The sequence below is a fragment of the Seriola dumerili genome, unplaced genomic scaffold, assembly GCF_002260705.1.
Source record: "Seriola dumerili isolate Sdu_G_001 unplaced genomic scaffold, Sdu_1.0 BDQW01000822.1, whole genome shotgun sequence".
Lineage (NCBI taxonomy): Eukaryota > Metazoa > Chordata > Actinopteri > Carangiformes > Carangidae > Seriola > Seriola dumerili.
Window position 1 is genome coordinate 371,678 of NW_019175077.1, and position 10,649 is coordinate 382,326.

The window sequence follows — 10,649 nt, forward strand, 5'->3', positions numbered from 1 at the left end:
CCCACCAAGCACTGGCTCTTTCCCTATTTCCACTTTATCCTCCATTTTCCCCTCACATAACGCGTCAAGCACGGATGACTCGACAGCTGGTGTCTCTGCCTTAAAATCTGCAAACACTCCTCATGACCCAACTCCAAAAGAATACCTGTACAGACAAAGAAAAACTCTCATTTCCTTTTTCTATCTGTTTGCAAGAGTATTGTGGTTTAATGTACAATGAAGATGTGGAAAAATCATGTGAAACTTTCTGTGATTCAGTGTCCCTAAAAGAGGCTGAGCCGTGTTTTATACTGCATCTTCTTTCTCACCAAATGATATGTCATGAGGAATTTTATCATACTGTAAGCCCCTCCCCTTCAGAGCTTTTTTGGATGATTGTCAGTTCACACACACACACACACACTCACACACACACAAAGCTATCATTTTAGGGATGATTGTAAAACCTTTGACATTTTAACCATTTTAATGCACTTACCAGAAAATAGTGTTTGATTGAAGAAAGTATCAGGGTCAAATCATTTTTGTCCTTTCCTGCCGGTAAAAAATACTAAACGATAATAAATGAAAATAAAGCACAGTTGAGAAATATGTCAATCATGGTGGACAGCCTAAAACAAACCAGTTAAAAGAATAATGCAACATTTATATAATGTCCTTATTCACTTTCTCACTGAGAGTTAAATGAGGGGATCCAGACCACTGGATTGCACACTAAATATAAAGAAACTACATTATAGCTATCTGATGGTTAGTTAAGATTAGCATAACAATGAAAAACAGGGAAACAGTTAAAACAGTTAGCCTAGCTCACAGAAAAGGTAAAAAAAAAAGCCTACCTCCATCTCTGTAAGTGGCAATAACTGATTTTTTAAATCTTTTTTTTTTTTTTAAAAAAGCAGCAGAATCAACGAACACAACACTGATCACATATTAAGTTGTTGCTCATTTATACATATTGCAGTTATGGATTACTATAGTGATGGCTATCATTTGGATTTTGCCACCCAGTGAATGTAAGTCCAACATACACTTTACTTTTAGCCCTGTTTTTAGTCTCTCAAAACTCTTGAGGGAAGTATCTGGCTCTTTAGCTGCTAAATGCTCCTCTATTTTCACCAGCTAGCCACTAACTGTGTCTGTCTGATGTTTGGTGCTGGGCAGGTAGTGGTTTTTTAGAGCTTTTTTGCTGAAAACAGCTCCATGCTCTAACGGCAGTGAGAGTGAACTGAAACAATAAAGTTGTGGGACTGAAAGCCAAACAAGCTATAGCTATATAAAGCTAATAAAGCTCCATAAAGTCGAGGGAACCTGCAGATTTGGGTGATAATGCTCTAGGTTCATCAGGAAAAGTGACTTTCACATTGTCATTTCATACACTGATATAAAATGATAAGTTATAGGCACTTTAAATCATACAAAAAGACATATTTTTGGTACCTTTAGACAGAACCATGCTACCTGTTTCCCTGTTTTGAGGATTTTAACTAAGCTAAGCTAAGCTAACTGGCTTCTGGCATTAGCTGCTTTTTTAGTGGACAGACATGAGAGTGGTGTTGGTCTTCTCATATAACTCTCAGCAAGAAAGCAAATTAATGTATTTTCCAAAATGCCATACTATTTCTTAAATAAATGCCAACTGTAATGAGGATTTTTTTTTTTCCCAGGCAGCGCTCTCCCATTCATTTAGAAAAGGAAATATTGGTAAGACCTGATCAGTAGATATACGTATGCTAAAGCCTTAATGTGGAAGCTGTTGGCTTTTACAGTGAAATTAGTTAAAATAAGGTTTGAATAAGTCTGAGTGTCAAACCCATATTGGGCTCAACATAAACCTGCATAGGTCTGACATTCAGGTCTGGTTTGAAAGAGTTTTTTTTTCTTAATTTTATTTTTATTTGGAAAGGACAACATCAAAGAATATACAAACAACTGCAGTATTTTTACAGGAAGCCCTTTTCCATTTTTTATATGTATGCATATGTATGAAAAGAAGCAACTCAAGACAGAGTAGAAATTGTGGGCCATAATTCAGACTTCAGGTACATTTCCATTCACCTCCACTTCACCTCCAAAAAGAGTTTATCTACCTCTTTATACACTTGTCCTTATATAGGTGTTAATATATACTGCATATCTGCACCCACCCACATACCCGCAAATAAACAGCAAATAAATACGTGGCCCTTTTTCCTCTCTCCATCATCAAAGTTTTCAATTTTACTTTCTTAGATATGTTCCTTCCCCCTCTGTTAGAAATGTATTAGAACCATAGGAGCTTACTTTATTTCTATTCCCATAATGAGGAGGAAAAAATAGAATACAAGATATTAGTGGAATCAAATAAAGGCTGCTTGCATTGGGGTTATAAATTCAATCCATTTATTCCAAATTTGGTAGAATACTTTTGGATTGGAGTGTCAACTTTTTCCAGTTTAAACATTTCTAATGTGGGTGATACTTGGTTTAACCGCTTTCTAGTAATCAATTTTTTACTTGCTGCCAAAAGGCCCTGTAGCGGCTTTATATCTGTCCTCTGTTTAAAAACAAAACATGACCCAGATAAAGTGTCCCCAAGTTCAGAAGTATTTGAGTGATGAATACTGTACTTAATGTTTTGTGAATAAGCTCATTGTAGTGCAGTCCCAAAATAACTGAAAATGATTTGCATCCATTGATCCACATTGTCTCCAACAAGCCAAATTTGTGTTCTTATATTTTTCCAGGTGTGGGGTCTTAAAATATTTTATAATATTTTTCCAGCATTGTTCTCTCTGTTCTAGAGAGTTAGGTGAGGACCACTGAAAGCTGCCAATTCTCCCCCACGCCTCCTCAGAAAGCATCATGCCGGCCTCTCTTTCCCACTTTTTCTTTAATGAACAAGGTGTTTTCATTTTTAGCAAGAGAGCAATGTACAATTTATCATTGTACAATCAATGGACTTGAAAGCTGATTTCAGGATTTAAAAAAAAAAACTCATATTCTGCTATTGATATGTCTGTAGATTTAAAGTTCTGAGAAAGCGTTCTCATTTTTGATACTTTTTTTTTTAAATTCTTTTCTCAATGCAGTATTCTTCAACCCAAAGTTATTTTCTTCCTCTCTGTCATTTTCTTTGTTTACTTTAAAACATTGTGGCCTTTTGTTTGAACAAAAAGGTATCTTCATGTTCTCCCTTTGCTGGGTCATGTCTGAACTTTTTGTGTTGCATTCAGAAAATCTTGTAAAGATTTTTACAAAATGAAGTCTGATGGGCTTTATAAACAAATGCCATGAAACCATGATTTTGTTACAAGCAATTTATTTTTGTACTTAATGAACGTTTTTATGCAATACCACTGAGATAAGTACTATTGCAAATTAAAGGCTTTATTCCCTCCTCAAAGGAGCCCTCCTCAGTCAGTCCTATCATATGTGATGACTCAAAGTGCTTTCAGTGTATGTCTGCATTTACCATTTGATATTCTGCAAGTAATGACGATGGTAAATGCTACAAAAACACGAGTGACAACAGGCATTTTAGGAGCGGCTGGTACGGTTCATACTGTGTTTGTACTTCTTAAATGCTAGATTTGAGAATACTGCCTTTTATTTTTTGGGTTCTTTTACTTTTACTCTGTGACCACTTACATTAGTTTGAATATCAGTTAGCCATGCACATAGTTGTCAAAGTTTTTGCTTTGGCTACAGCTTAAGAGCAGGGTTGGCTTTCCTGCTGGACTGCTTGAACTAAAAGGTGTGATGATCTTCTGTATGAATGCTCTGCCCCTTCTATTAGTGACCTTTTCATCCCAGCCTTTCACATCTCTGGTTTTGCACACTGATCCTGTACTTTTGTCAATCTTGTTCTCCAGAAGTGTCGATGTATAAAAAGCATGTTTCTGGTTTTATCAAATTGATGTAAAAATTTCCCATGAGAAGCACAGCCACAAGGGTCCAATCATCGGTGTCCTGTATTTTTCTAATGTAAAAAAAAAAAAATATTATCTCACCACAGAATTTGTTAATATATGTATATGTGTGAAAAGATGGATATGATATAGAATAATGTGTGTATTGCCCAATCATAGTTGACCAATCTTTCAGTGTTGTGTGCAAGAGACTGTGTATAATTGTTATGACTGGATTCACGCAGGAAATCTAATTTTCTACCGTAACTGTGTCCCAGATAATCAGAAATAATGAGATCCACACAGCTAAAAACAATATGACTTTTGTTCCTGTTTAAATCCAGTGTGAATGACTATGAAGAGGTTCACTGTGCACAGCTCCACAGGCGGGCCATCCACTTTTATGTGCAATTGTTTGTTGCGATCCATATGACATGTTGGGGAAAATATTAACGTGCAAAAAATACAGATTCTCTATGTGCCACAGTACTCTGAGAAAAAATGTATAATGAAATGAATAAAAATTTCAAATGTAAAGCTTCCTCTTTTGAAAGAAAATCTCTGTTGTGCACCTGCAAATACAGGAAGGGGGTATCAACACATGTAATCACAACATCCTTATTTATTAATCAATATAGAATACATTTTTATGTACAGATACATTTGGAGAAGGATTACATCAAGGATACTTTCAACCAAGGCCTAAGAACAGACACCAGAGAGAAATACAGTTTAGAGGAAAAGAGTAAATAACCTTAATCAAGATAAAAAATAAAGACAACTCGGCGTTTGTGGATGGGAGGCTGAGGGCTCGCTGTCACGGTAACCAATCTCTGTCTTCCCCATTCAGCACTTTCCCGAGGTTCTCCTTATTCCTCAGGCTGTTGAGGAGCAGCTCCAGCGTCCTGACCACAGGCTGCATCCCCCCGCTGCCCAGAGCCTCCACGCTGCTGTGTCTTTTCCCAAAGCGTCCGATGGGTCTGACCCCGCGCCCCACGTACCAGAAGGGGTCTATCTCCGGACCTGGACCGCACACAAGTACATCACCATCATGTATCATAGCATGTGTTCAATATCATCTGCTCAGTTTGGGGACAGAATTCACGTTTGAAAAAGTGTTGGTGCGTACTCAAAAATCATCTCAATAAGTGATGAAAAGACCAAAATTACTGCCACAACCAATGACTTTATGATGGGTACATTTTGTAGTCTTAAAATACAAAATACTAATAATAATTATCATTTTGACAAGAAATTTAAGAGATATTCTAATCCATAAAGTCAAACATAAAGCAATTTTTAGAATCTCAAGTTTGACTTTTCAGGTTGTCTTTTTAAAAATTATATAGATGTAAATATTATTTTCCCAGCTGGTTTAATGCTCCAAGAAAAAAGTATATGGAGAAATTAGTTATTGGTTTTCCATATTTAATCTTCCATTTATTCGTTTAAATCAGAATAGGAGAGATCCTGCTACTAGATCCTAGGTACTAGAACATGATTGTCCTATTCGTTCTACAATTTCTTTGGTATATATAAAAGAATTATATACTGTGTAAAACAGCAGAATTATAAAGTATATAGAAAATAATATACCAACAAAACATTCACTCTTCATACTGTGTGTAATCTATGCAAGTCATTCAAATTATGTGAATATATAGATTTAAATACAGTAACAGTTACATTAGCAATTTAATAATGACAATCAACACCTCAATAATGCTACCATTTTTGTGAATTGTGACAAAATATGATACATTGCAGATTAGATAATAAGATACATTATTGGTAAAAGTGTACCACAAATTACCAGACACTGCTATGCCCTCATTTTTAGCTAAATACAGTCTAATAATATTAAGATTCTGTAAATGCTCCCATTAGTTAAAGAGAGGTTTTGTAACTCACTGACAACATCATAAAGTTTAATAGTAAACACTTTGTAAAGAAGGATATTATTCCCCATGTAAATAATAGGAATATTGATGGGAAGCCATACGTATGAGAAAGTAGTAGAAGGTCACTGTAAACTCACCACTTAGAGTCAGAAACAGACCATAAAAACTTAGGAAAAGTAATAAAATATGAACTGTTTTTTTTCTGTCCTCTTCATATCTTCACACTTAGAGACTTGTCACATTTCCCTCACAAGTGAATTTCCCTCCCTAACCAAGTCTGAGAAAATCCAGCAAATAACCAAAAATAATATATTAAACAAAGCCAAGTCTTACTTCTGTTGTCGACATTGTGTACAATGTGGAAGTCGTGCTCCACCGTGGTGCTGTGAGCACTGCTGAAGCTGGAGGAGAGGAGGAGGAGCAGCGCCAGAGCTGCAAGCAGCCAGCGGCTCATCAGGACGCAGTGCCGGACATCAGCCACTCTCCCAGGCAGCATGCTGTGGAGTCACTCAAGGAACTGAAGAGGACAGAGGGACGGACGCTGGTGAGTAACAACGTCACTCACTGTTAGAGAACACAAGACAAGAAAAGCCTGAAGAAAGCCGAAACTGATGTAGTTAAAGATCAAAAAATATCTCTAAATCAGGTAAGATTATTATAAATTCAGTTTTGAATAAGATAGGAACATGGTTGAACATTATTGGTATGAGAAGAAGAAAAGAAAAAAAGTAGATTTAGTCATCTAAACCTCATTGCTAAGCACCACAGGAATATTATGATATATACTGAATTTACTTGGGTTTGAAAAACACACTGTGATGACCATTAGAAACTCAAATTTGTCATCATAGCTCATTATATCAATCTATCAATATCATATTATAATTATTCACCCTATTTAGTGATGCAGTCACACAGTTTTAATTGTCAGAGTAGATAACACAAATCCACCTGGAGCATGTAAAGATCATCAGATAATTGTCTAAACACATAACCTAAGGTATCCTTATTATCTCGCATTGAATAGAGTGAATTGTCAGGCTTTAAATATATATAAATACATAATGTAATCTCCAAACAGCAACCTCTTACCCTGCACTTTGGTAACAGGCTGAGGTCAGTTGGCGGAGGTCTGAAGTCGTTATTGTTGAGCAGGTGTGCTCCAGCTTATATATCCATGCTGCCCGTGAGGTTGTTGAATGATGAATCAAGAACGTCAGTCACACACAGTGATCCCAGACTACAGGATGCATCACCCCCCTCGCTTCTTCTCCTCCTCCCACTCTTTAAACCCCCTCATCCCTTTGACAAAGGAGGTCTGGTTTTGGAGTTTTCCTGATGTCTGTCACGTAGCAGAGCAATCCATCAGGAAGTGGATGACATGCGGACAAGTTTAAATTAGTGCACATGGGGAGACCCACCATCTCGAGTAGGTCTGTCAGACAGTGACTGTGGTGGGTGGTTTTTGATGAGTCTTTCATCAATCAGCTTCTTTACAAGGGACCGAGCAGGACCAAATCAGCAACTGCAAAAACCTCAGTGTATTCTTGAACAGACTGTCTTGTCACCGGAAACCAAGCTTTTGTAACTGTCTTTTTAATTTGAAAGAAAGTCTTTTTAATTTTTTGGCTGCATCTACTTTCACTTTTACAACTAATGCGATACATTTAAGACATTTAAGAAACAATCTCTCATATCATACTGAAATACAACATTAGAGCTTAGTGCTGCAGCTGGAACAGTGACGGAATAAACAATGGTATCAGTGAGTGAGAGCTTTAAATATACATGATACATAATATATGTATGTACATGTTGAATTTTGTGTTGAGTACATGTCACCACTACATGTGCTGAGAGGTGAAAGCAATGAGTCACAAGTGAGAGTTTATGTTGAGGAGAACTTCACCCGGTTAAATGTATTCAGGTGTAAAGTCGCCCTCAGGCCTACAACAATGACTGTAAAGGTCAAGTTACATGACAATGCTATTCAAAATGCAACACTAAGATGAGAGTGACACACAGCAAGGGGTTTTGGGTATAAATACATTATTTTCAGCTTAGATATTAGTGGTTTTTAGTGAATTATTGAAGGATACCTGCTTGTTCATTCTGACATTTTCATGAATAGAAAACCAAATAAATAAATTCTGAGAGATGTAGAGCTAAAACAATGCATTAATAAGTCAGTTAATCAATCGATCAATAAGAGGTTAAGCTGTGAACCATCAAGATCCAGCTGAAATAAACATTTTCCATGTACGATACTCTCAAATATAACTACACAATTTATTAGAAGGATATCATTTTCTTATGTAGCGTGTGATGCAACTGCATGTGTGTCCATGTGGGTGTGTAGAGTTTCACCCTGCAGCAGCACTTTGGTTCTCCTCCACAGATTTGGGCAGGCATAATTTGTCACCGACTGAGATCAGATTGTATGATGCAGACTATGGCTGCTATAATGAGAAGATAACTACCCGAGGATTTGTAATCACACCGCAATGTGGAAACACAGGTAAATAATAAAGCAGATATGATTTATGACAGCTAGTTCTTATTCGAAAATGAAATTCGTGATTTGTTGTTTCCAGGTGTCCAGTAACAGGTAGGTGTGTGAGGTTTGGTGCTCTGCTGAAAATACATTCAGGAACAATTCATACGGCCCTGTTGGTGTTATGAATGTATTTTAGGGAGAAATTAGGGAGAAATCTAAAAAGTCTTCTTATAATTGACACATATGTAAGTAGAGTATCTATCTATCTATCTATCTATCTATCTATCTATCTATCTATCTATCTATCTATCTATCTATCTCTCTATGGTTACACCACTCTTCATATAGGGAAAATATGTCAAAGTATAGTATACTAGTATATGCATAAAAAACGTCATAGTATAGTAAGGCATAAAAAAGCCATAATATACTAATACATAAAAACATGAGAGGCGACAGTTCTAACCACTGCGCCACCCTGCCGCCCCACAAATGAACTATAGTATAGTTAGGCATAAAAACATTATAGTATAGTATGACATAAAAAAGTCATAATGTAGTAAGACATAAAAAACGTCATAAAAACATCATAGTAGAGTCAGGCATAAAAAAGTCATTGTATAGAAAGGCTAAAAATGTCATAAAAACTTCATAGTATAGTAAGGCATAAAGACCTCACAGTATAGTAAGGCATAAAAAAGTCTACTGAGGTACCCGTAATACATAGTTATATGTTCTTTCTGTCTCTGATATGTGATTGAATTTCCTTCTCTTCATGGTCTCATTAGCACCTGATTGAATGGCTTCATCTTGCCTGTGTCATCTGTGTTTCTGTGAATGGAGGCACAGAGGATCAACAGTCAAGTCACAGCATGTGGTACCTACCTACCTCCTGCTTCATTACACATGGTGTGTAAAATCTCTGACATTGGATGAGCAAGAATATTGTTTTTAGTAAGAATAAAGGTATTTAATTCATAAAAAAAATAACAGTAACAACATATATAAAGTTAAAAGAGATTCCCTTGGTATTGTGGGACATGAGAGCACTGAAAAATGTGGTATTGATTGAGAAAACCCTGCTTGCAGACTGATTAACAGCTTGACCCAGCTCCTCTTTGTGGTCTAAATCATTCCCCTTTTGTGCTACAGTATATTTTGTTAATTGCCTCACAATTCCCACACAGTGTGTGGGCTGGGACATTCATTGACCATGTTTGGGTTCCTCTCTCTCCTAAAAAAGCTTCAACTGGGAAGTCAGCTTGAGTCAGTTACACTGATGGCATTTCCTGTTGAGCTTTCACCCAGAAAAAAAGGTATCTGGATGGCAATTTTACAAGTTCCCCAAACATGAACGCTTCACAATACAAAACAAACATCTTAGTGGTTACACAGATAGTAAAAGCATTGCCTGCCCGAGGATTTAATCAGGTTTTAAAGATTTGAATAGTAGACTCTTAAATTTGGGGAGCATAAATTTGCACACTGTGCATACAGCAATACATCAATCAATCGACATCCAACTAGGAAATAGTCAGAAATAAAAAGACTGAATTTTCAGTTTTATAGTGGCCCAGTGGCCTAATGGATAAGGCATCAGCCTCCGGAGCTGGGGATTGTGGGTTCAAGTCCCACCTGGGTCATGTGATTATCACCTGAATGGAGAGGAATTAATAGTTATATGACTGCGTCCTTCCCATACTCAAAAAGGGAAGTCCCAAGTCAAGTGGAAAAGAATTGCATTGTGATTTACATTTGTGAATACAGATGCAGTGCAAATGTAAATAATACAATTAATAACAGAGGAATTCCATTAATATTGTAATTGGAAAAATCTGACAGGTCAGTGTCTGCTGTGGAGAAGACCGATATTATGTGAATGATAACATTATCCTAATATATCTCCATAGGTTTGTGTCAGCGATGACTGACGAGCCAAGAAAAGTGTATGAGAACAGTGTGGCAACTTCTAAGTCTGATGTCTTGTTTTTTTTTTTTTTTTTTTGATAAACATTAGTACTAGAACTATAAAGTTTTATTTGTATTTTTATGTTTAGTATATATGAAAGATATAAGTTATATCATAAAAAATTATGGTTCTAAAGTCATAAAAATTGATTCTGAAAAGAAATGCCACAAGATGCAAAAGAATGATTTGAGCAGAATTTTTAAAATGAAGATGAGGGAGGACACAAGACTTTTTCTTTGCTTAAATAAAAGTAGCAATACCACAATGTAAAAGTACTTTGTTACAAGTAAACCTAAAAATGTTTGCGCTACAAACACATTTCATGTAAGTTTTTATATGGGATCACTTGCTGCCCCTTTGTGGTCAAATATGTGCACTGTATGCATCAGCAC

General features: G+C 36.4%; 1 protein-coding gene and 1 non-coding gene across 2 annotated transcripts; one reads left to right on the forward strand and one right to left on the reverse strand.

The window, feature by feature from the left end:
• Positions 1 to 4,512: 4,512 nt before the first annotated feature.
• On the reverse strand, positions 4,513 to 7,032 carry prlh (prolactin releasing hormone). Its single transcript, XM_022766338.1, has 3 exons — positions 6,884 to 7,032; positions 6,125 to 6,308; positions 4,513 to 4,913 (listed from the first exon to the last, which is right to left on the reverse strand). Exons 2-3 carry the CDS (start codon positions 6,285 to 6,287, stop codon positions 4,708 to 4,710), a joined length of 369 nt encoding a protein of 122 aa, XP_022622059.1. The 5' UTR covers positions 6,288 to 6,308; positions 6,884 to 7,032; the 3' UTR covers positions 4,513 to 4,707.
• A 2,826-nt stretch (positions 7,033 to 9,858) lies between these two features.
• Positions 9,859 to 9,931, forward strand: trnar-ccg. The gene has a single exon. It is a non-coding gene; the product is annotated as a tRNA-Arg (tRNA).
• The last annotated feature ends 718 nt before the right edge of the window (positions 9,932 to 10,649 follow it).